This window comes from Eubalaena glacialis, chromosome 7, assembly GCF_028564815.1.
Source record: "Eubalaena glacialis isolate mEubGla1 chromosome 7, mEubGla1.1.hap2.+ XY, whole genome shotgun sequence".
Lineage (NCBI taxonomy): Eukaryota > Metazoa > Chordata > Mammalia > Artiodactyla > Balaenidae > Eubalaena > Eubalaena glacialis.
In genome coordinates, this window is record NC_083722.1 from 3,868,349 (window position 1) to 3,895,320 (window position 26,972).

At 43.1% G+C, this 26,972-nt stretch overlaps 1 protein-coding gene across 4 annotated transcripts in view; it reads left to right on the forward strand.

Moving 5' to 3' along the window:
• Positions 1–26,972, forward strand: part of FARS2 (phenylalanyl-tRNA synthetase 2, mitochondrial) — a 453,696-nt gene that overhangs the window by 207,905 nt on the left and 218,819 nt on the right. For all 4 annotated transcript variants that reach the window (XM_061194789.1, XM_061194791.1, XM_061194790.1 and 1 more), the window contains one exon: positions 10,104–10,264. In XM_061194789.1, the coding sequence (XP_061050772.1) occupies positions 10,104–10,264 (161 nt within the window). The remainder of the gene's footprint in view (positions 1–10,103; positions 10,265–26,972) is intronic.

Sequence of the window (26,972 nt, forward strand, 5' to 3'; positions counted from 1 at the left end):
TGTTCTTAATACTATTAGGGGCTTATTATTGTTATATTCGAATGATTATTACATCCCTGGCTTTCGTACAGTGGGGAGCCAGTAGGTGACATCGTGTAATGTTAGCGCTGTGTACACGTTCCCTTACAGTGCAAACAAGCAGTGTCCCTTTAGGGTTGTGTTAGGTCCTGAGCCGTGTTTGTTCAGGTTTGTTCTAAGTAGTGCCCACAGCTGAGCGGGTCAGGCCCTGGACAGTTGGACTTTGGCCCCGGGCCTCCAATCAAGCCCTGATTACTTTGGCTTTGTACGAGAGAGAACAGTGTGGGGTGCCAATGAGGGGACAGAGGACGGGGTTACGGTTTGAAAATAAGAAGGAAAGCGTGACTCAAACAGCTTGCCAAGAAAGTTTTGGTTAATTTGTCCTTAAGATATTTGGGAATAGACCGGATCAAGCTGTTTAGCTTTTGCTCAGAAATCTTCTTTTACGTTTTCATAAATAACTTGGCTTCGGGACTTCCCTGGCGGTCCAGTGGTTAGGACTTGGCGCTATCACTGTGAGGGCCCGGGTTCGATCCCTGGTCGGGGAACTAAGATCCCACAAGCCTCGCAGCCAAGAGGTCCTAAAGGCTACTGAACTGTGTTCGGGCTAACATGAAAGGCTGATTTTTCTCTGCGTGTAGATAGTCACTAGATAGATGGTCTAAAACAGTAAAGACCATAAACATGTAACTCTGAATTTTAGACTATTGGAGCAAGCTGAGGAAGAAAATAGAAGTCTGTATAGGATACTCCTATATTGATTTGTTTTCTTTTTGGAAAGGTCAGAGAACATGTCCACAGCGGTAAAACAGCCCAATTAATATCTGTCTACGCAATAGCAGGCAGTGATAATCTCATGCAGCTTTTCGTGTATTGACAGGTGGGGTTGATGCTCCAGGCGGACAGGTGCAGCACAGAAGGCAGGTGTTGGGCAGCAGAGACTTTATCCAGTTTCTACCAGTTCTCAGTGGAGGCGAAGTGTTGCTTCTCAGCTGCTCTTCCTCTGAGGGTGGGATACTGTTTGACTTTTAGTTTGTTCTAAATGTCATCTTTTAATTATATTTTGGATAATGATGAAGAGAGAAGCAATGCGTTTGTGAGAGCACATCCTAAAAGGCTCAGCAGCTCTTTTATCTGCTGCCGAAAACAACTCCCACTAGAAAGAGGGTTTCATTAATTGTCATTACTCGGGAATTATGGAATTAGAACAGCTCACGTTTCTTTTATCATTCATATATTTAAGTGACAGTGGCATTACTTACTCTAAATTACATTCCTTTCATGGTTAAAATATTATGACAGTGTGACAAGAAATAGAGCACTATTAACTTTTATTTTGGAGAGTCATTTTTCTAACAGATATGAAGGCACACTTTTTCAGACTGCAAGGCGGGACGTATTATTCCTTGGTTCTGTAACAGAAAGGAATAGATAAGTACATCCAACTTAATACTTCAGGAGTTTTAGGGATGGCTTAATGTGTTTAAAAGTCACCTAAGCGGTTTTCACATCCTCCACACTAAGAAGGAAGAGAGCATTCTTCCACGGTGCTTCCCTCTGGCAGCCGGGGCTGGGCCAGGTTACTCTCTCCAGCGGGAGCTGGCCCTATACGTCTGCGTTTCATGGTCAGTGGCATCTGTGGGCAGGACTGTGTTGGCCGCCATCCAAAGGCCTGTCCCCAAGGCCGCATCGTTCCTGTCATTTGGGCTCCGGGGGTTACACTTTCCATTTCTGCTCCTTTCTTCCTGAAAAACCTCTCAATTCTAGTTCACGTTTTGCTGTGGCCCAGTTTTGATAACTCTTGTTAATAAGAAACCTTAACGATACATTTGAAGTAGGTAAAAGCGTATCCCGACTCTAATAATTCCGTATAGGGTTTGACAAGTATTCCTCAAATACCTATTATGGACGTGGGTCACCTTATGAAAATTGGTGTACGAAGAATCCCCATTTAGTTGAAAGTGTTTATAATTAATGACCATCTTAGTGCACTTAAAATGTGATTTGGTTAAAAAAAGAAGTCTCACATACAAATTTTGGGAATATATTGTTACCTGAAGTGCTGTGTGCAATTCAGGCAGTTAAAAACAAAATACAACAAACAATCAAACAAAAGCAACTGCTCTCTCAAAAATGGACAATGTCCAAAGCTAGTAAACTGTTAGGAAGGCCAACTTTTGTTCGCTGCAAACCTTTATTTGCAATGTGCTGCACAACAGTACTTAATTCTCCTGAGTTCTAGGACCTTAGATTGAAATGTGAGGGAAAGGGGTAAAGGATAAAACTACTATATTTTGGCGGCCAGTCAAAAGGAGGTATACGAGGTGGGAGATGAGTTTTCGGTTGATTATACTCAAGTCAATATATTTATTTATTTATAAATATTTATTTATTTATTTAGTTGCAGCACGTGAACTCTTAATTGCAGCATGTGGGATCTAGTTCCCTGACCAGGGATCGAATCCGGGCCCCCTGCATTGGGAGCGTGGAGTCTTAGCCACTGGACCGCCAGGGAAGTCCCAAGTCAATATGTTTAATTTTTAACTCTTAATAAGTGCTAAGCAAGGCATGACCATTGCCTTTACATTTTCAAAAGGTTCTGAATTACCCTGTACTATTGTCAACTTGGTCAACTCAACTCCATTTCATGTTTCTGCCTCCATATGTTTGTTTTTATTTTTCCCCCTTGTTGGAAGGATACAGATTTTTAGGACATAGATCCCTAAGGGAAACTGGAGACATTATAAGGAGAATTCTGACTGGATAAGACCACTGGGGATTGTTTCATGTACTATTGATTAGTCTATGCACCAGAAATTGCTGTCTCCTTTATTAAGAAAACCAAAGTCTAGGACCCAGAAAGGAAAGGGGAATGTTCCAAAGGGAGTGTTTTAAGATGGGCATTAAAGGTTTTATTAGAGAATGTTGATTAGGATGCAGCCCAGCTCAGACCGTGTGAAGGACCACTGTTTTCAAGGCTTGTAGAATCCGATCACAGTCTGTTCCGTTCCATGGAAAGGTTCTTTTCAAAGAGGTCCGCCTTTGGATCGTGTGAAGGACTTATTGACAGAAGCGTGTGGCGCCAAGGATGTATACAACTAGAGAAGTTTCAGGTGGGAGATTGATCTCTGGGCACAGCTCAGAAAGTCAGTCATCCAGTGACAAGTCTCCGAGGAAACAGTTAAGGATTGTAGCTGGAAAGCAGGGGATCAAGTACTAAGTCCACGGTGGGAAGAGAAGAAATCAGAATTCATGTAGCTGCGCTGGCCTCTCTAGGCCTGCCTGTGGCTGTGCAGTGTCGCGCCGGGATACTGTGGGCCTTTTGTCCCTGAGTGGCTGTCGTTGGAACTAACGGCCCAGGAAAGCGGAGGCGTTTGTCCGACACCGCTGCTAAACACTGGCGCCATCAGCTCCCTCTGCAGCTCTGTGTGTGTATTGGTCGGGTGCAGGGTGAAAGGCACACTTGGAGACATGAAACCCCACCTTCAGAAAAGGCTGTTGCTATATTTAAACAGCTATGTATGCAAATCATTTTACTAGCTCTCATGGAATAATGACAAAGTCCATCAGGAAACTGGCAATAACAAAGCAGAAAGTATACAGACAGAAGTGGAACTTTCTGATGTTTTGAAATACTTGGAACAGAGCCTCCTCTCTAAGTTAATGTGTGAACATGAATCTGGGGGGAACATTCGCTGGATATATACTTGAAGTGAAAAAGACAACAGAAACATAGATTTGAGTCCCAGTGTCTGTGTGATCTGGCTTAAATGGTATTTACTTTTGAAACATCGCTAATAATACCAGTCTGACATCCCCCATAGGGTCATTGTGAGGATCAAAATCAAGGTAATATAGGTGAAGTGCTTTGTAATTGGTTAAGTTCTATAAAATATGAATGTAAATTGCTAGGTTGTTTCAGTGTTTCTTTTCACAGTTATTTTGGGAAAGTGTCAGTTCATTGAGCCAAAGAATTCCTAGAAATCAGCCCCTATTGACAGGGAAGTACTTAATATAAAAAAAAATTTGTTCCAATATGTAATAGTTTAAAATTTTAATTTGACCTTTGGCTTTGCGACAAAACAGTCTATGAGAGGGAACCTCAGGGTGCAGGGTTCGGTCACAGGGGAAGAAAATAAGCTGCAAGGAAGGAAGCTTGGAGCAGAAGCATCTCAGATCCTAGGCCCCGGGAGCTGCCGCCCCGCGTGGAAGAAGCTCGGTGACAGTGACGGAGGCAGGGTGAGGGGACAGAACATTCAGTTTTCCTGTCATTCCTTTCTTTTATGTTCCAGTTCTCTCCTTTCCGAGATGTCTTTTCCGAAATAGTGTCTCTCATGTCACCTCATAATATGATGGATAAACTCTCTGACAGATAAAAGATTAAAGAAAGTCACTGCCTGTGTTGAAAACTTCATTTTAAGTATGAAATTCTTCCTAATACAACCCATGTAAATGCAGCCAATAAACTAAAAAGTGGAAAAATCTCTAAACCTTGCCTTCCTGCCATTCACTCATTTCCTCGCAATGCCTGAACCCTTGTACATGCTGGACACTGGTCCAGCCCCTCCAGATGTGTCAGAGATGGAAACCAGCCCAGGTCCTGACCCTGTGGATCAGATGCTACCGTCAGAGTCTGACGGTAAACAGTAAACAAAATACACATGAAAAGTTGTGGGGTCTAAGAGATGATATTCTCTGAAGAAAACAGAGCAGAGTAAGGGGATTAGTTGCTGAAAATCTTTCTAAGAAGGTCAGCCTACATATAAAACCAAAATAATGTGAGATAAGAGTCCAGAGATGGGAAAGTTTAAAAACAAGAAGAGGAGAAGGAGGAGGGAAAACCTAAGTGCCTCCCATCTGGAATATTCTGTTTAACTGAGGTGCTTCTTTACAGTCAGTGTTATGCTCCAGAGACTAGTTTCCTGGAACCCTCCAGTACCGGAGTGTAGAAAAAAATGCCGCCTTAAAACCCAGTCAGCCCAGGAGCACCCGTCAACAAATTACAGCTGAGGATTGCCAAAGACCTGAAAATTAGACCTGTCTGGGATGACAGTACCTTTAAGTGTCTAGTTATTTATGGCTCTCTTTCTTCCATGAAGAATTTGAAGTGCCATATAAAAGTATGTACAAGAGGATAAAATAAGTAGTTCAGATAATCAGGACAAAGAGGATATAAGGATAAGAAAATAAAACTGGGACAAGAGTCACACAGAGAAACGTACCATTGTAGAGGTGACCTTGTAAGGATGGCTTTAAGCGTCCACGGGGCCAAAGTAAGGAGTGGATTAGGATCAGTTATGTAAGTCGCGATATCCTTAAACTGAAAACAATCCAATTGTTCACGAGAAGGAAGCTTTTCCTATTCCCATTTTCTTAGATCAGCTTATTTCATGAAGACTCATAGGAAGACTGAGTGACCTAGTGACTGGCATTCTTGACAAGGAGTTCCTGGCACCTTAAGAATGTAATAGGCCGATAGCTCAATGCAGGGGCTGCAATTCAGAAGAAGCAGATCTAGATGGGACCAAAACAGAGTGTTTCAAAAACAAAATTTGGTACAGCTCAGCAAATAGACGCCCTTTCTTACAGCCCTTCCTGGTAATTGATTGTCACAAGCAGGCTTTTCAGTAAGAATGATTGTGAGAATCAAAGGTTGTGGGCAGTGGCAGGAAGCTGGAGGCCAGCTGTTCCCTGCTCCGTATGAAGGTCTAGTCCTTGAGCTTCGACACACAAGGTGGTTGGGATTTCAGGTGCTGATGGGATGGCCCCTTGCTGGCCTGAGCCTGGCGTCCTCTCAGGCCTGTCCTCACTGGCAGCCAGGTGGGACTGAGGCCCCGAGTCATACACACCATGGATTATTGTATATTGTGATCTTCCTAAATTCATGTATTTGTTACCTGTCAAGTGTGTTCCCGAGGAATTTTTATGTAAACAATCATGCCATCTACAAATAAAGGCAGTGTTACTCTTTCCTTTCCAATCTATTAAGCTGTTTTTATTTTTTCTTTACCTTTTTTTTCACTAGCTGGGAACTCAGACAGAAATAGAAATAGCAAGAGTAGACATCCTTCTCTTCAACCTGACCCTGAGGGCAAAGCAACCAGCCTTTCACCATTGAGTATAATATTAGCTGTTGGTTTTTTATTGTGTCTTTTATTAGATTGAAGAAGTCCTCTGTGTTCCTCATTTGCTGAGAGTTTTTATAATGAATGGATGTTGAACTTTGCCAGTTGCTTTTTCTGCATCTATTGAGATGATCATGTTTTCTTTTTCAAGCAGCTTATTAAATGAATTACACTGATTGGTTTTCATATGTTGAGCTAACCTTGCATTCCTGGGATAAATCCAGTCGTGATATAATGTCCTTTTGTGTATTGCTGGGTTCCATTTGTTAATGTTCTGTTATAGTTTTTTGTTTTTCTCTGTTCATGCTGCACATGGAATCCTCCTGAATCTGCGTCACTCACCTGCCTGCCTCGAGGCTAGGATGACGGGGTTCACCTGGGACTGTCCGTTGGAGTGCCTCACGTGGCCTCTGCGTGTGGCTGCTGCTCGGAGCTCGGCGGCTGGGTTCTAAGAGAGGGTGTTCTGGAGGGAGATTCCTGGGAGGGAGTATCTGGAGAGCGGGCATTCCAAGCAACCAGGCACTAGCTGGGTGGCTTTTTCTAACGTAACCTTGGAAGTCACGTAGCATCACTTCCCTCACACCCTATGGGTTGAAGCAGTCACAGCCCACTGGGATTCAAGGGGAGGATATTCAGGAGCTTGTGGTCGTTTTCTGAAACCCCACAGATAATGACACTGATTTTCCAGGCTTGGAAATGTATTGGCTGTCATAGAAATAAAGAGGTCAATTCAGCTTGTAATCCGTGTTCGCTAGTCACATGATTTTCTTGAAAGTCTGGCACCACTGTGTCAGGGGAGGAGTGCTTTGTTCCTATAACTTCTCAAAGATAAACAGAAAAGAAATTACTGTGTTTTATCTAGCCATGAAAGTTTTTATCTGAAATATTTCTTCTCACGCTTTATAGAAAAGGCACATGGTATAAAGTCCCCCCATCGTCCTCCACTTGCCCAGTTCTCTCCCACCCCTCTCCCCTGAAACAGACAGACAGCTGCTGCTTTTCTTTTATAACCATGACATCCCATAATGGTAATAGTTTTCAAACAACTTTAAAACATGATTCTGAAATGTCTTTTCAAATAAAAAAATAATAGAGAGGTGGAATATTAATGTTGCTTTGTGAGTTAGACTTTTTCCTTAATTATTAAATCTTTTAGATTTTATTATGAAATTTTTAGATAAAACCAAGCATCTAGAGCCCAGTATCTGTAATTGAAAGAGCAGTAGATTTAGGGTATTTGAGTTTATTTCACATCCAGCAGTTTTTAGTGTCTTAGCTTTTGCTCCTTCCGTCCGTTACCCTCCCTTTCTTCCTCATCTTCTGAAACTTTCCTAAAGCAAAACAAGAATAACACAGAACCCCTAGAAGGAGGCAAGAAAAAGAGCAACAATCTCATTTTTCAAATGGGTGAAAAATAGAATATGAAGACATTCACAGAAAAGGAAAAAAAATGATCCTTAAGCAAATGAAAAGCTTACTTAAGATAAACACAAGATAAAAATGCACCGTTACCATTTTTTACTTATCAGATTTTGTTTTTATTTTTTTACGTTACAACCTTCATTTGCACCTGTATTAAGTAGTAGTGGCATAGTACATACTCATTTTATCATAGATATTTTTCATAATTTCTTATAGTCTGTCACTTAATCAACATTTATTTGTGTAATTATGATTTTTAATGACTACACTAAAATGTACTATAATTTTAAAGCCTTCCCTAATTTGGGGCATTTAGGTTGTTTTCATGTTCTTGCTCTAATAAGTTATACAGCTTTGAATATCTTCCTTCATTTATCTTTTTTCTTCTGTTGAATTATTTCCTTAGGATAAATTCCTAATGGAATCATAAGGATAAAGAGTTCGAGCATTGTTATGGATCTTTGTATGTGCTGCTGTATTTTCCAAATTGTTATCAGAATAAATAGTGTGACCAGCAGTCACCGAGGGCACTGGGACCACGCAATGCTTGCTTGCTGTGTGGAACCACACCACCAGGACTGGGCAGTGTCACTTAAAGAGAAAATTATTCTTTTAGGACACAAAAGCAGTGTATCACACTTACATTAATTTTTACATTTTTCATTACAGCCTTCTTTATGGTTTTCAGGCATCAGTATGACTTACTCTAAAGAGTGTGCCTCACCCTTAGCTGCTCTTCTAGGCAGCTGGCCAGGGGTCAGGGGTTGTGCTCCCTCCTTCGTGGCCCCGTTGTCTGGGGTTAAGCCCCCCCTTCCCCCCCGCCTCGCATGAGAGGTCATCTTACTCAGGACACAGTTGCGCTCTGTACTTGCCCAGCCACCTGCTTTTCTTCCTGCGTGTCTTCCCTCCCGCTACTGCCTCATTCTCTCTCTCTGTACCTTTTCCTTTTGAGATCTCATTTTGAATATTTTTATCCATTCATCTTTTAAACAGATCATCCGAGGAGGCTCACACTTCTTCGTGGCTTCCGTTGTTATAGTTTATCCCTGTGGTTTCATTTATAAGTGACAGTGGCGCCAGCCCCTGGCTAGGGGTAGGTCCCCTCCGCCGTGTCTCTCCTGCCTGAAGCTTGCCCGGGCGGTGTTGCCAGAATCCACTCCTAAACCCTCCTCAGCTGCACCTCCATCCCTTTGCCAGTGGAGACGTTCCTCCAGTCTGGAACTTGCCCTCATCTTTCTCCACATTTGGGTCAGCATTAGTTTTTTGTGTTGGGTAACAGATTAACCTCATACTTAGAGGCTTAAAGCAACATGCACTTGTTATGTCCCGACCGCTGTGCATCAGGAGTCCGCTGCAGAGGGCCTGGTCCCCTGCCCAGGGTCTCGACAGGTTGAAATCAGGGTGTCACCAGGCCATGTTCTCCTCTGGAGCTCAGGATCCTGTCTTCCCTCATTCGGGCTGTTGGGAGAATCCATTTCCTCGTGATCGTGGGAGTGAGCTTCCCATTTTCTTGCTGCCGCCAGGGCCTCCCTTGGCTCCCGGAGGCCTCCCTCCAGGCCTGGCCACACCTGGGCCTCCTCTCTTCACGTCAGCTCAGCTCTCCTAAGCCAGCAGCAGACTCTCTGGAGTTTGCTAAGATGGACTTGCATAAAGTAACCTAATCCCAGCAGTGAAACCCTAGGGACTAGGGAGCGGTCCCTAAGGGGTCCCCTCGCAGGGCGTGTGCGTGGGGGTGGGCATCCTGCTCATCCCTCAGCGTCCTGTTGAAATGACGCTGTCTCGTGAGCTCTTCCCTGTGCTGTGCGTTGCTCCCTTGCCCCCTTCGCACAGCAGTTTGTGTCTTCCGTCTCACTCTGCTTCACGTGAACAAACCCGAGACTTCATGTGTTGCCATAAGTCTGAACCACACACTCACCCTCGGAGGGGCTGGTGCCAGGTGTGCAGGTCACCTTGGCAGGCTTGCTCCTTGTGTGTTACCGGGGCAGGTTTTACTAAGAGTCAGAGTGTGTTCTAGTAAACTGAGGGTTCATGGAGGCTGGACACACACTTCCTGAATATCAGTGGTCCACTGTGGCATGTTTTGAACAAACCTGCCCATCTCGTAAGCCACTTGGGGACAGAGCCTGTGTTTTCTCTCCTCTCTGTAACCTGAACATAGAGACTGAATGTTGGAAAAAGGGCGAGCACAGATTACAGAAAAGTATCTCAGAGGCAGGAACCAGGGCTTAGCGAGCCTGGGATTTAAGCAGAAATGAAAGACAGTATTAGAGAAGTTTGACTCCAGAGTGCCTCAGGGAGGGGAGCGAGGAATGTGGGGAGCACGAAAACTGTGAGATCGGGGTCCCCTTGGGTGTCTCCACGGCCCCTGTCCCCCAGCACCCTTCTGGTCAGCACTCACCACGGCCCTATCTGGGTGTCAGGAGTGGGATGGACCTGTGGACCCTCATGCTCTTTTTTTTTTTTTAACTTTTTATTTTATATTGAAGTATTGCCCTCGTGCTTTTTAACCTGTTGTCTTGTCTTCTTTCCTCTTTGTAGCTGGTGCTGAAGATCAGATCGGTTGGGCCTTTGGCCTTGGGCTGGAGCGGCTGGCCATGGTCCTCTACGACATCCCCGACATCCGCCTCTTCTGGAGTGAGGATGAGCGCTTCCTGAAGCAGTTCTGCGTGCAGGACATCAACCAGAAGGTGAAGTTCCAGGTAACTGACATGCAAGAATCAAGTAGATGCTAATTGAGGGGGTCACGTGCCTGAAAATAAAATCATTGTATTTAAAGATAGTGTGACTTTGAAAAGAGATTTTAAATAGAGATTCATAAACACACAGGAGATCATACATCTCCTGAAATTGTATGCTGAAAAAAGAGGATTTATCAAGCCTGTTAATCTAAGCAGAGGACAAATTTTGGGCTTTATTAATGGCTATTTTATCATGAAATATCCATCTTTATCACTGATGATACTTTCACAGTTCAGTTTTTTTTTATGCTAATCTAGACACATTGGCTTTCCTGTGATTAGTGTTTGCAATGTATATTTTTTTCGTCATTTTATTTTCACTTTCTGTCTTTATATTAAAAACGTGTCTCTTGTAAACAGTTGGGTCTTTTTGTAAACCCGTATTTAATTGGAGTGTTGAATATATCTTACACTCAACATAATTACATGGGATGTTCTTGGGTTTAATTTTATTATCTTAGTTCTCACTCATTTTCTCTTTCTGTTCTTTATTTCTTTATTTGGAAATTGAGGTTTTGTGGGTGTGTTTCGGATGGCTTTTGTATTATACTTTATTACCCTATTGCTGTTTAGTTTCACCATTTTTTGTATTATTTTTAAGTGGTTATTCTAGATTACAATATGTATAATTAATTCATCACACTTTACCATGAGTAACTATTACAACTTCACGAAACATTTAACAACCTTACAATAGTGTAATTCTATTTACTCTGCCTTTTTTGTATTATTATTGTCATATTTTATTTCTCTGTGTATTATAATCCCATAATACATTGCTCTATTTGCTTCAAATAGCCAATTGTCCTTTAAAGAAATTGAAAACTATATTATTTTATATTTTCCTTGATATTTGCCCCACTGATCACCATTGCTTTCTGCCTATCATGATTTTTCTCTGTGTTCATTTTCTTCAAGTCTGAAGAACTTCGTTTACCATTTCTCATAGTGCAGCATGAATTTTCCCAGCTTTTGTTTGGAAATGCCTTTGTTTCACCTTTATTTTTTAGGACTATTTTCCATGAATATAGATGTCTAGGTTGCCAATGTTTGTGCGTGTTTTTTTTTTTTTTTTTTCTCTTAGCTCTTTAAACATGTCATTTCATTGCCTCTATCTTTTCACTCTGGTTTTTAGCAGGTTGACCTGTGTATGACTTTTCTGTCTGTTATCTTGCTCGGGGCTTCGCTGTGTTGAATTAGTGATTTTCAACCCTCTTTGAAAATTTTCATTTGGTATCTCTTCCAACAATTCTCCTCCTTTCTTTCTTTGCTTTTCAGGCGGTAACTGCAGGTATATCAGGCCATTTGGATGTATGCCATAGAACTCTGATGACCGGGGTTTGACTTTTTTTATTTTTTCACTCTGTGCTTCATTTTGGATAGTTTTTCTTGTCTTAGCTTTGGGTTTACGCATCTTCTCTATTGTGTCCAGTTAACCATTAAGCCCCTCCAATGAGTTAATCGTTCCAGATATTGTATTCATCAGTTCTACAATTTCTACTTGCTTCCTTTTTAGAGTTTTTATGACTCTGATGAAATTCTCCATCTTTTCACCCATTTTGTACATTTTCCCTTAAATTCTTTAGTGTATTCGTAGTAGTGATTTTTAAGTCCTTGTCTGTTATTTCCAACTCTTTAGTTCTCTGTTGTTCTTCTTTTAGTCTTCTCTTTCTTCTTAGCTATGGTTCACATTTTTCCTGCTTCTTCACTCGTCCTACTTTTTAAATGGTGGACAGCGCTTTTCCTCGGGAAGCTCTACCCTTTCCCTGGTCAGGCAGCGAAGGTGATGAGCCAGATCCCTTTGTCGTAAGGAGTAGTCGAACTGGATTTCACGTCTCCTCTCCTCTCTGTGGTGAGACCTGGCCGAGCGGCAGAGTTTGGGGTCTGCGTGTGAGGTTACGTGATCTCTCCCTGCTTTCCACCCCGCTGCCAGCTTCCTCCAGCACCGATGCTTGCTGAGCAAAAAGTTCAGGAGGGAGACTGGGCTGCAGCGAGGGCTGGCTGTCTCTGCGTTTTCCGATCTGCCAAGAGCCAGGCCTGGCTGGGCAACGTGGGGCTTATCCCTCCTCATTCCAGCAGAGTTTCTTTACCAACCGCAGCTGCCTTCCGCCTACTCGTGCCCAGCGGTGGAAGCTCTGGAATCTAGGGCTCGTCTCTGTCTGGAATTCTGTTCGTTCAGACTTGCATCCAGATCTCTTTTGGTATCTTTTATGACAAAAGATTTCTAAATTTATTGTTTTCTCATGCTTACAGTGGGACCGATGGTTTTTTGTGACTTTTATAGCCTAACTAAAAGTAGAACCTTCTATCATTTATTTGATGGTCTGGTTTCATTTTTGTTGGCCTTTTTTTAAAAAAAAAAAACAAACCTATTTTTAAACTTTTTACTTTTTTTTTAACTTTAATTTTTTTTTTTACTTTTTACTAAGCTACTTCTTTTTATTCTAGCACCAGGTCCTTCTTGGTTAATTGGGAAGAAAACGCCATCTGAATGATCAAAAGCAGAGCCTGGCTAAGGCTCTGAGCTTTTCTCACTCACTCTTTCATTTATTCAGTCATTTATTAAATTGGCCAACATTGATGGGACACCAGCCAGCACTGGGCTCAACACCACGGTGGGGCAAGCACAGGTGCATGGCACAGTCGTGACCACAAGCTAGTGGTTGAAGTCAAGTTTTAAGTGGGCTCACAACTGTCTTCTCTTAGGAGACACAGAGGATCCAGGAGTAGACAATGGGTCTCTTGTATTAAATGTCATTAAAAAAATCTCTCCTGCCTTCAATGTAGAAAATCGGCGTGTGCCTACCTGCACTATTATATAATTTATATGGTTACCTTTGTGTAATAAACTTAATAACTTCTGGTGGGGTAGTTAGGATTTGATTGCTGCAAAAGTAGATGTCTGTAAAATGCTTTGTAAATTATAGATCACAGAGAGCTATTTCCTAATTATTCACTTATAATTATTATCTATTGATTATATTCTGTATTAGTTTCCTACTGCTAATGTAACAACTTACCACAAACCTAGCAGCTTCAAACAATATGTCTTTATTATTTTACAGTCCTGGAGGTCAGAAATTCAAAATTGATCTGCCAGGGCTCAGTCTCAGGTGTCAGCAGGGCTGGCTCTGTCTGGAGGCTGCAGGGGAGACCCCACCTCCTGCATTTGTCAGCTTCTGGGCCCGACCTCATTCCCCGGCTCCTGGCTCTGTATCGCTTTACGTTCTTTCCTTTCCTCCCCTGTGTGGTCACATGGCCTTCTCTCTGAGTTTTTGTCTCTTCTTACAAGGGCCCTTGTGACAAGATAATCTCCACATATCAAGATCTTTTCATAATCGCATCTGTAAAGTTCTTTTTGAGTGTAAGGCAACATATTCACGGGTTCCAGGGATTCGGATGTGGACATCTCCGGGGGTCGTTATTCAGCCCATCACATATACCTTTATCTATTCCATTTCCATCGTGGCAAACTGCTTGCTTCAGATAGAATAGAGCAGATTTTGTTGTTAGGTGTAAGTAATACAGATAGTATGAAAGTGTTAGCGATTTTTAACTATTTGTGTGGAGTAGTTGTGGTTCTACATATGAGGGGAATAAGGGACTCCTTTTGTCAGTTCATGTTGTTGGCCTGGCTTAAGAAGAACATTTAACATGATTATAAGAAGATGGCGCAGCTGAGACTGAAGGCACAAAGAGTTAGGCTGATGTAATCCGGGCAGTGACTGTGACAGGGTCTCCAGTCGGCCCCGTGGGCTCTAAGGTCAGTCGTGGACAGACTCCTGGGAAACTGTCAGAGTTAGTCCTTGCTGTCCCTGGGGTACCCAGGCATCAACGGTGAGTGCTCTGCTATACGAGGGCTGGGAGTTTCTTACGACCACGGCTGGCCATTTTCCCTTATTTTGTGTCTTCCTGCAGTCACGGTCAGTGTACCGTAGTCTGGGCATTAATTTGTTTAGTGCCTTACCATACTTGCCATTTGTTGAGTGCTGTGTACAAGCCACTGAACTAGTTTGCCTATATTATAGCTTTCATTCTTCACAATCCAATGGGGTGGGTTCTATTAACCCATTTTACAGATGATGAAACTGAGGCTTGGAACCACCAGGGAACTCAACCATAATAACGCTGCTAGTAAGGGACAGAGCTAGGATTTTATCTAAAGCTGACTCCAGGGAGCTCCTAGTATTGAGCTGGTAAACTGTTGTTGCCTAAACCGAGGCACTGTCCTGGAGTCAGTAAGATGAAATGGACAGTTCCTGACTTCAGGCTGTTTCCAATCTAGAGGAGGAGACAGATTTATCAAGAGATAATTATCAAATAATATGAAGTACAATGATGGGGCTACACATAGGTGAATGTAGAATTTTGCTGATACTGACCAGTGCACGTGGAGGTCAAAATTTTCTTCTTCTTTTTTTTTAAATCCTATTTTGCTAGTTAATTTCTGAATCCTTCCATGTCTCTCCAGAATTGTATTAAGACTTGAGCCTGTGATTACTTGCTAATCTCCAGGGCTTGGAATAGCTCCTAGATCTGGTTTCGCTGTCATTGTCATAAATGTTATCTGATAGAGACTTAGTGCAGGATTATGCAGTGTTTCCTCATTCTATTCCCAAATAAATCCAGCTGGGAGAATCGCATCAGCTTCATTGTATTGTAGTTAAATTAATGGATCTCAATTTTTTTCACTATTTCCCTGTGCATTTTTTCCATCTCACCAAAAAAAAGCACATAAATATTTTTCTTTTGCTGGAAGAAGGATCTTTATCCCAGAAGAAAGTAATAGGAAGAGGTAGAGGAAGAAGCAGGGAAGATGACCAGCCGTAGGACCTTTTATACATGCCCTGTAGTCATTGTTGATAGTCAGGTGCGGAGAGAAGCAGTGAGCAAGAGAATGGACCCGTTTGCCGTGGGAACCATCCTGGTGCTTTTATGTAAAGCATTCATAGCAGACCCTGTCACCCAGTGAGCATTTCATCCATGTTAACCGTTATTCCTGTTGTCGCCACCACCATAGCCACCATGAGTGCAGCGGCCACTGTCCTCATGATTCCTGGTCCTTTGTGCCCGCGGTTTCCATCTTCAGCTTGCTTTGCCAGCCTTATGATGCGAGGACATTTCACCAACCCACAGTCTATTGAGTCCTATGGAATGTGACCCCGTGTTTGTATTGGGGCCTCTGTCATCAGAGACCTGTGGATTTATGACTGCTTTTTATTTTTGTGAAAGCAGGGGGTCTTGTGATACATTTACATTATTTAGAGAATCACTACCATGAATTTCTTTCTTGTTTAATACACTTTTTTAGAAAGCTAAGAGTGAGGACCTCAGCATCTTCTTGTAGCGTAGATTGGAAGATGGTGTTATGTGACCTTTTATGTGCACACACTCAACATCCGTATTACAGCTTCTTGGCCATTAACCTGATGGAAATGTAAAAGAACTTGCTATTTATTGACAACACATTAAACCTTTAATCTTGCTAATTATCTATCCAATTTGACAAATCATGTGCAATATATTTTAGGAAGAAGTCTGGCCTTTCTATCTCCGCAACCAGAGGGATAAGTTTATACTGTACAGGATCATTTAAACCAAATACTAATAATTGATGGATCATAAGTTAAAACTTATAGTCTTAGTAATAACTTCATAATGTATATATATGTATGTCAGACTGTCACCTTAAGATATATAGTTTTGACTTGTCAGTTATACCTCCGTAAAGCTGGGTGGGGGGAGTCATAATTTTAAAAGGAGATCATGAGAATAGAGACCAGAAACAAATACAAGTATGAAGGGAGGGATTGCCACAGGGAGAAAGAACATGTCCATCAAGCAGTGGCGGATAGGTCAGTGGGGTTTTTCCCTGGTGTGGGTATTGGGAGGTGCCAGTTACAGGGCAGCCGTAGGGATGCTTTTGGCTTCAACCAAGGAAGGCCCAACTGAAATGGCTTAAATGAGAGGCACAAGAGCAGGAAGCCCTGGGTGATGCTCTGGATCCTTGAGTGTTTTCCCCTCAGGCCTGAACGACGGTGGCAGGAGCTTTAACCATCACCTCAGACAACAGGGCCCAGAGGCAGAAAAGGAAACACCCTTGTTTCCTTTTTAAGTGTGAAGAAGTTTTCCAGAAGTTCTCCGCAGACTCTTGTCACATCTCCTCTTCGAGGGAGCTGGAATGGTCTGTGAACTTAGCCTGCTGTACTTATCCTGAGCTCTTAGAATAAGGCTTAACCGTGCCAGGTGAGGCAGACCCTACCGGCAGCACCGTCTCTTCCTGCGGCAGCCGTTGTTATGAGCAGACAGTCACCTGTGAAATGCGATGATGGGGCTGCTGGGAAAGCTCTCCCAGCCTTAAATTTTTACCCTCTGCTGCCTGTTGTTTGAAATCACCCCTTAGAGTTTGCTTCCTTCAATTTAATGCTTTGATTCTCTAGTCAAATGTAAAGTGCTCCTTTTGCATGCACCTGGCTGTGCCTTTTTCACAGGACAGCTGGATGGGATGTGTGGACAGGATGTGGCTATGGGGTATTTTTTTCTCTGTTTGAAATTGAGGATAGAAATCAGGGTCACCAGGGCACATCCACCTGAGTTAACTACATTGGCCAAAGGGAAGAAGGCTGGAAGGCTAACCTCAAGGTGACTCAGCCTGGGAATGAGACCCTCAGAGCTATTGAAGGAGGAATAGCAAGCATTGATCAGAGCCCATTCAAGCGAAAAATTTAAGGCTTTTATTAATATTCTGGGGACCGAAAAAAATGAAAATAATTTACCTTACTAAGTTATTAGTCAAGAAAGGTAAGTATGGTTGTTCTGTATCTCTTAATTTGCCTCATCCTGTACGAAAGGAAAAGCAAAACTCTTCACTGTTGCAATTAGGAGTGTGCTCTGCTCCTTTACTCAAAGGATGAGAGGAGCATTTGAGTTCATCTGAAACTTAAAGTCAGCCTGTGTTTAGACAGAAAAATGAGAGTTACTTTGTGATTACATTATCACACAGCTTTTCAAACTGCATTTCAGTTGGCGTTTCATATGTATAATCTTGTGGTCTTGAAAATGAAGAATGGTTAACGTAGGCAGTGATTTATATGGTGGATAGCTTAATTATTCTGTCACTTGGCTGAGTAATGAATCAACTGTTTTCTTTCCATTTGAGGGAAGAATTTATTTTCTCAAGGGCCTCCCTGTGAGATTTATAAATTACAATTATAGACTGTAATTCACGACCAAGGACAGTGGATTATAAATAGATGACCCTTGTAAGCCCATTCGGCAGAGTTTGAACTCCCAGTTAATTGCTGGTTGGGAACCAAGTAGCTACTGTATATTTATCTTTATTCATTTTTAAAATGATGAAATCTTCTAAATATACAAACATACATTACCTGATTTGATTTGCTAATAACGTAGAAAGAACAGTGTACCCTCCACCCAGCAAACTTGCTGGGATTTACCACAGATTCTTATAAAGAAGAAAAGCATTCAAAATGCACTTGACACACCTGTGCCTCCCTGATGGACGCCCCCTTCCTCTTTCCTCCCCAGAGGTGACCACTGCCTTCAGTTTGATGTTTACCATCCTCATGTTATTACCGCATTTGCATATATCCAAAAACAATTTGTAGGATTGCTTCAAAATGTAATACATTAAACGGCCACAGTAGCTAAAAAAAAAGAAATTCACTTTGCTGTGAATTTCACCTGAAACTAACACAACACTGTAAATCAACTATACTCCAATATAAAATTAAAAATTAAATTTAAAATTAATTAATTAATTAATTAAAAAATTCGGAGAGATTTAATGAGGAATTTGATGAGCATATTCTAAAATTTATGTGGAAATGCAGAGAGCCAGAAATAGCCAAACAACCAAGTTGAAGGATTTGCTCACTTTGATGTCAAGTCTTTTTTAAAAAACTATAGTAATTTTGAGAGTGTGGAGCTGATGCAGGATGGACACAGAGGCCCGGAGAAGGCTGGAGCCCAGAAACACACCTCTGTATTATTTCTGGGCTCATGGCACGGCCTGCACTATAGAACAGACAGGAGGAGGAGACTTCTGTACAAACGAAGCAGAGATAATTAAGTATCCATATGGAAAAAATGAAACTTGACCCCAGACTCCTAATTATTCAACAATGAATTCCAGGGGGTTTGCAGATCTAAGTGGAAAAGGCAATTTATTAGCTACTGACTTTGAAAAAGTCATCTTACCATGAATGATTCTTTGATTCTTATTGGAGTAAATTGAATTGGGGAGATTGAACTAAATGAACTATGGTAATATAAAATTAAACCTAATTAAATGTCTGAGCTTGAGAGTTTTGGAATAAGTATTTATTTAAAGTGGTTGCTGTAGGTTTTTTGTAAAGCCTTTTATCAAATTAGGGATGTTTCCTTCTATTTCTAGTTTGCTAAGAGTTTTTATCATAAATGACTCTTAAAATTTATCAAACCCTTTCGTATATTTTGAGGTGATCTCATGATGTTGTGGCTTTGTTCTGTTGATGTAGTGACATATAGTGATTGCTTTTTGGATGTTAAAACAATCATCTGTTCCTGAAATAAACAAAACTTGGCTGGGGTATATTATCTTTTTTATACATTTCTGGATTTGATTTGTAAAGATTTGTTTAGGATTTAAAAATCTGTGTTCAGGGGTGAGATAGGCCTGTAATTTTCTCTTTCTTATGTCCTTATCAGGTTTTGATGTTAAGATTTGTAATATCCTCATAAAACTAATTTGGAAGTATTTTTCTGTTCTCTGGATTTTGAAGATTGATGTTATTTCTTTCTTAAGTGTTTGATCATATTTACCAGTGAAGTTGTCTGGGCCTGGAGTTTTCTTTGTGGGAAATTTGAAACCACAGATTAAATATCTTAGTCACTATTAGGCTATTCAGATTGTTTTATTTTGTGTCACTTTGTTAAATTCTATTTTTTTCTAGGAATTTGTCCATTTCATCTAACTTTCAAATGTGTTGGCATAAAATTATCTGTAATATTCTCTTATTATCCTGACATTCAAAAAAAAATCTTTAAAAATTAGTCAATAGTTGAGCACATTTACTAACATTTTATCAAATTTTGTGTTCACCTTTTTTTTTTTTTTCCCATACAGAGCCTCCTCTTAGAGTTTATTTTTCTTTTTAATGACATATATTCTTTGACTATTTTTCCTGTGAGCCATTACAAGTGGTAAATTCTTGTGGTCTCTGTATATGTGAAAATGTCTTCACGTTGCCTCATTCTTGGGTGATAATGTCAGGAAGTCTAAAATTCCAGAAGGGCAGTCATTCTCCTGTAGGGCTTTGAAGACATTTCTTCTGGCCTTCGTTCTTGAGAAGTCTCATGTTAACCAAAGTGTTACTTCTCTGTAGATAATAATGCCTTTTCTCTTGGCTAGTGTTTAAGGCTTTCTCTTTACATTTGATGTTCTCCCATTTTACAACGATGCGTCTTTTTTTTTTTAAAGTACATCTTTTAATAATCCCCCCATTCATTGGAAATTTTCCTTTTTTAAAAAAATATTGATTGATTGATTGATTGATTTTTGGCTGCGTTGGGTCTTAGTTGCGGCATGTGGGATCTTCACTGTAGCATGCAGGATCCTCCGCTGTGGCGTCTGGGCTCCTCGTTGCAGTGTGCAGGCTTCTGTCTAGTTGTGGCATGCAGGCTCAGTAGTTGCAGCGTGTGGGCTCTGTAGTTGTGGCACGTGGGCTCTCTAGTTGTGGCCCGTGTGCTCAGTAGTTGCAGCTCACAGGCTTAGTTGCCCCGTGGCATATGGGATCTAGTTCCCTGACCAGGGATTGAACCCGCGTCCCCTGCATTGGAAGGCGGATTCTTAACCACTGGACCACCGGGGAAGTCCCACAAGGAAGTGACTTGGCGTGGATTTATCTTTATTTATCCCCCTAGGTGCCCGAAGGTACCTTCCACTCCAGGAGAGTCTACGTTGTTATTGAGGAGTGGTTCCCCTCTATCCCCTCCCTCCCCCTTTTCTGCGTCTCCTGAAAATCTTCTTAGTTATCAGCCATATATCTTAACTATTCTTGGACATTTTTGATTTCTTTGTCCTCCTGTGCTGGTGAATTTCACAGTAGTTTCTACCAATTCCATAATTTTCTCCGAGTTTTTTTGAACTTAATAACTATTACTTTTCACTTCTAAGATCTGTAATTAGTTCCTTTTCTTCTCCACCTTCTCGTTTCATTTCTGTCGGGTTTTGTTTCCTAATTCCTTGCTTTTTAAAATGGTTGTCACTACATTTAACTTTCTGAATATCTTCACTATGCTTATTTCAAAATCTTTAGCTATTTTATGATGTTAATTTTATCTAAAGCGAGTTCGTATTATGGTTGTTGATTTAGTTGGTTGTGTTTCTGCGTATTATAGTCTTTCAGTGTTTCAAAAATCTGGCTTCGCAAGCTCATCTTCGATACATCTTCATTTTTTCCCCGTTTTTAAAAATCATGACCACTCCGCTCATTGTGCAGCCATCACCACCATCCATCTCCAGAACTTTCTCATCATCCCAGACTGAAACTCTGCACCCACTAAATAATTGCTCCCCAGCCCCCTACCCCACAGGCCCTGGAACCCACCACTTCATTTTCTTTCTCTCTGAATTGACCACTGTGGGGACCTCATCTACTTGCATCTTTTTGTGACACATTTTGTTTGTCCATTCATCTGTTGATGGACACTTGAGTTGCTCCCACCTTTTGGCTATTGTGAAATAATGCTGCTGTGAACATAGGGATAAAAATATCTCTTCAAGACCCTGCTTCCAATTCTTTTGGGAATTCTTTTCCCCAGAAGTGGGATTGCTGGCTCATATAGTAATTCTGTTTTTAACTCTTCTGATGAACCGTCATACTGCTTCCCACCATAGCTACACCATTTTTACATTCCCACAAACAGAGCACAAGGGTTCCAATTTCTGTGCATCCTTGCCAAAAGTTATTATTTTCTCTCTTTTTTAATATAATAGTCATCCTAGTGGGTGTGAAGTTGTATCTGTCTCATTGTGGTTTTGATTTGCATTTCCCTAATGATTTGTGATGTTGAACATTTGTCTTTGGAGAAATGTCTATTCAAGTCTTTTGCTCATTTTTTAATCAGGTCGTTTGGTTTTTGTTGTTTTTGTTTTTATATATTCTAAAAAGTAAATCATGTGCAGATTTGGCCGTTGTCATGCTAGCAACAAATTACTGGCATTACAGATCACAATTGTCAAGCATTGTGGTTGAAAACTCTTTATATAACACATTGAGGCCATTACTGGCTACAAGGTCACCGGTCTTATTTGCATATGGTTTTCTTGGTCCATTCTTTGTTATCTCTCTGTTATTTTTCTAGATACATCTGTTTTGAGTGTAGCCTGTGCTATCACTTTAGGTCTTATATGTTAAGGTTCCTAAGGTTCAGATAGTAGATGGAAGAAGCAGTTGATTCTAGCAGCCTTTGCAAACTATGCATATAATTTAGACAGATTGGTCATATCAGTCCCCAGCATCATTTTTGAGTGCGTGTTGGGAAAGAATTGATCTGGGATTCAGAAACCTTGGGCCTTAGACCTATCAGGTAGTCACTAGCTTTTTTTGCCTTGGACCGCTCTCCTGACCGCTGGGTCACTAAGTCTCTGCACTGGTGACATAAGTCCTGTCGGTCACTCTCGAGATCGGTCCACAGTCCGTGATGCATGGAAGTGAATGGGATTTCCTTATCTCCTCTGCCCACCTCAGGCAGCACTGCTACTCCCGGCATTCGTTTAGACTTAATTTTGCCAGTTGAAAAAAACTTGTTCATGGAAGAGATTATGACTGTTTCTGGGCCCTTATCCCTCAGAGAAGTCCTGCCAGGTGGTTGAAATACCTCAAAACTGAATTTGGATTCTAAGATCAAGAAGAGCAAAAAGAAGATGGTAGTACAGCATTAGGGAAGGAGAACCAAATCTTTGTCTTTTAAAATCATTTCCTCTGGAAATGACTTATGTATTAAGGAGCCCATTGTGGCCACCCTTCCTCCTCGCTCCTTGCTGCAGGTGTAGGAGAGTGGTTTTCCACCCCTGCGGTGACACAGCTGGCCATCGGTAAAGGCTGTGGCTATTGCAGAGCCTCTCTTGGCTGATGCGTGTTTGTGCTGATGTCAGCCTTTCCCTCTGCTTCCATCTTGTGTCTGTCTCTATCCTTCCATCTCTCTGTCTCTGTCTCTCTTGCTGTCTTTTTCTTTGTGACATTTTCTCTCTCTCTGTCACTCTTTACATATGTGGTTCTGATCCAAGTTAGGTTGTCAGCATAGCGAGGGGAAATGGTCCCTCCCAGGCTGCATGAATTCCACAAAGGAAGTCGTTTCCCTGCTGTTCATTGAGACCCTAGTTGATGTGAATGAAATGTGACAGGATTTTCCCAAACACGAGAACCTTATCAATTATTCATTCCAAAACCTTTTGAGCATCTGCTCTCGTACGAGGCACTGTGCCTGACGCTGGGGATGCAGAGAGCGCAGCTCCCCGCCCTCGGGTAGCGCATGTGCTGGTGGAGGGGCAGGAACACAGTGAAGGGCTCTGATGAAGGTGAGCCTGGGCCGAGTGGAGGCCTGGAGGCACGACCCAGCTCGTCAGTGCTTCCGCTGAGATAGAGGGGAAATGCGGGCGAGGGCGCGCTGAGGATGTGAAGGCTGGGGTTTGAATTTTCTCTCAAAGGCAATTAGCAAGATACCAAATGTCATCATCATCAGGTTTCCATTGTAGATTATCCCAGTTCTGAAAATATGAAGGACGGGTGGGGACCACAAGGCCAGGAGTCCACTCCAGGCCTTGCCCCGGACTGGAAAGAAATGATGGGAGATCGAAGAGGGCGGCAGTGGAGAGACGAGAAGGTCGGGTTTGGGCTCGAGACATTTTAGGAGACGGAACTGAAGGGCCCTGGGTCCTGGGAGCAGGGGTGCAGTGACCATATGGTTTGTCATCTAAGTTGAGATCCGCTCCCTTTGAGGGTTGAAGGGGTCTGTTCATCACTACGCTTCAGCTGCGCAAGCAGACTTGTGCTGACCTGGGCCACCTGGGTGTTTACACACCTTAGGTCAAGATAAGTGAGAAAGAGAGCGATCCCCAGGTTTCTGGCTTTGGGGCTGGGTGGATGGGAAACGGGAGAAAACTACAGATCTGGAGAATTTACCTGGGTGGAAGCATCTGAGCTCATGATCTGTTGATGTCGCCTTTGCCAGCTCTGCTTTTCATCGGTGTCGCCTTTGCCGCTGTCTCGGTCGCTTTATTTGGTACAGCTAGGGCCTCAGTGGAGGGTACGGCGGCAGGCGAGGCTGGGTCCAGGTGGCCTCTCAGGCCAGGCGGAAATGAGAAACTGGAGCAGGGGTGTTTATTGGGCAGGACGAGTCAGGGCCGAGCTCCAATGGGGTGGATGGCCCAGGGCAGGGTGAGGCGGGGTGGGCGTGTCGCTTCCCAGCGAGACACGGCTGGTGAGTGAGCCCAGCGTTGGTGCCTATGAATTGCTAGAACGAAGACAGTGTGTAAGGGCCAACAAATCAGGTCCGGATGAAGCTTCCTCCAGACCAGAGGTCCACATTAACGAGGGGGCGGGGAAGGAAGAGGGACCACAGGGCCAGACGCACAGTCCTTCTGCACGTCCGCTCAGCCGGGGGCACTGCTGATGTCACACGGAAGATGCTTCAGGCTCTTGGACCTCGCTTGAGGACGGTTACATATAAATGCAGATCATCAATGAAGGCTAACGTCACATTACTACAAAAGAGAGCGAGAGAGGAAATCACGGTTGTTGGAAGGTTTTGGAGATCTCTTCTTCCCAAACATTTCTGTATTTTAAGCAGAAAATATTGTTTTCTTGACCAAGACCGAAAAGTGGAAGGAAAAAATATTAAAATCCAATATTCTAGTAAATGCTATCCATATTTGAATATTTGGAAGATCTTCCTAAAGTGTTTATTTTGTTGAAAATGTGAGGAAATGAGAAGAGAAGATGATATTGCAGGTTGGCTTACACTATTTGTTTAAAGCTTCAACAATCTTGAATATTATGGTGTGCCCTCTGCATCCTGGGGGAATGATAAAAACCATAATGCCTCCTTTTTTCACTCTTATGGACTTCAATCTGCATCTTTAGCATTGTATTACCATAACTTTTGCATCTTCTAGAGGTAATTCAGTTGCCCTCTTCCCAGATACTGCAGATTTCTAGTTTTATAGGGTTTTTCCTTTTCACTCAGTTTCCCAATTATCACCTTGTTAGCTGCACACCTGCTTCACAGAAAATTGCACTGTGCCATTTAACCTTTTAAAGGAAAAAAAGAGAGAATGGAAAACACACCTCGTTAATCGGTTGATTCAACCTCAAAGAAAGCGATGTCTCTGGGTGTGGAGCCTCAGTGCGATTTCGAAGAGACCGCCTGATTATTTAGTAGATTCTAGACCTAGAACAAGAAAGATGATTGACAGGCCTCTGGAATCAGGCAGAGCGTCTGCACTGGCCCTGCCGCTGTGCATTTCCAGCTGCACACCAGAGATCACGCCAGTTTCTACACGTTTCTTTGTGAAAGAGGCACCTCCGTTACCGTGAAATAATTCGCATTTATCCTCTCATCCTATGATTAGCTTTATTTCCTAGTATAGAAGAAACAAACAGATTCACTGGCTGTTTCATTTTCAGATTTCTCATGAAGATCTAACTTGACACTTCAATGGTTATTCATTTATTATACTTAGGTTCACACAACCACATCTGTTAAAGGCAAATATGCAGCCATGGGTACGTAAATTGAATGTGGGCACCCAACAAATGAGCTAGAGCCTCAAGCATGATTTACTGACTAATCAGTTTATTGTAATCAGAGGAGGGGCTGTAGGAATGGGTGGGACCCTGCGTGATGGGCCAGCAGCCATAGGTCCGTTTCGTTTTGGCCTGACTTAATTCATGCCTCGTTTGGGACATATGGGCATGATACCTTCATTTCAAAATGACTTAGATGCTTACCTAGCTATTAAATAATAATAGATAATTTAATGGAAAAGATTGCCGGCTCCGATAGAAACGGAGGTCTCGCAGAAGCACGTGGAGAACCACGGCCGTCCCAGCAGCAGACGGTGGACGGGAGGCTCCGGGAGACTGTGGTCGGATGCCCTGAGCCCGTCGTTTTCAGAGATGACTTTAAGTCACAAGCCCTCGGGCTCCCACGCCCGAATATGCCTAAAAATAGCAGCGCTGAGCTGAACGGCCCTCCTCGGATGCGTGCTATCTTGTCGGGATTCTGGGTTTGTGCCACAGCCAACCCCACTCCAGCCTTTGACAAATGACCCCATTTATCACTGGGAAAAGCCAAGGCCATCAGCGCGAATCCCTCATCTGCCCTCTTCTCCACCTCTGATTCTTCTCAGCATCCCTCCATCCATCCCAGACCTCCCTAGTCGGGACCTGTGGGGATGGGACCCAGAAATCTCTTCTTCCTGTGCTCCTGGTAATTCTCACGTGCTTGCCCTTGAGACCGTCTAGCCAACGCTGTCATAAAAGCCGCCTGAGTGGTCCCCCAACTCTGGTTCTGCCGTTTCCAGCCATCATGCCCGTATCACGATGTTACTGTCTTGTTTTCATGATTCCAGTAGCTCCCCGCTGCTTCCAGAACAGACTGTGAGCTCCGTAGCATGACTTCCAGCTTTCTGTTCACTAACCATCCCTTCCTGTCCTGTCTGCCGCCCCTGCCTCTCTCACGCCCTCTTGTTTAAGTCACACAGGACTTCTGTTCTCTGAAGTCACTTATTTATTGGTTCATTGACTGCACACTCCTTGTCGAGTCTGTTGGGACCCAGACTCTGCACTCAGCATTGAGCTTGTGCCCAAGATGGGGTCCCCGTCCTCACTGGGGTTCCAGCCATGCCTCTGCTCTACTGCTCCTCCTAGGAAGGCCCTGCCCCCCCTGCCCCCCATTTCTCTCGCTGGAAACAGTGGCCAGATTTTACTGAGCTCTTACCAGGGGCCACACAGTGTGCTTCGGCCGGCCCTCCTCTTGCGTGCACTCGCGCGTGTGTGTGATTTTACGTGATCGCAGCCTTGTGACATAGGTGCTGTTCTCCGATGCCCCTGTTGCAGTGGAGGCGTGGAAGTTTAGTCTCGGAGCCGGTCCGGGGGGGCTGTGCCTTCGGAGCCCTGCCCTGCTGAGCCCGGAGCCTGTGCTTCTCCTCCCTGTGCTGGCGGCTCCTCCTCACACCTGCCCCATCCTCCTATCCCCACACCCTCCCTGCCCTCCTTCACTGTAGTGTTTCCACTAAACACCGTGTATTCAGCAAACACTGAACAAAATTTGAGTGCCTTCTCCACACTGGGCTGAATCAGGGCCCTTTCCAGCCTGTCCCATGGGGGCCCTGTTTTCTCTCTGCCTCTGGGCCTGGGAGGCCCTTCCGTGCAGCTTTGCCTCCTCTCCTCTCGGCCGCCCGGGGCTGGCTCTCTCTGTGACACTGGGCGGTGTGGGGTCGCTGCAGCCTTCAGGGACGTCTGGTGGCTGACATAAGGGAAGCAGAACGTTTTCGGCTGAACTGTACTGTCTGTCATCTGTGACTATACAAGTATTTGCTGACTAAAATCAGGGTGAAATAGGAGAAATGGTCAGCCTGCTACAGAATGAAGGCTGACAGACT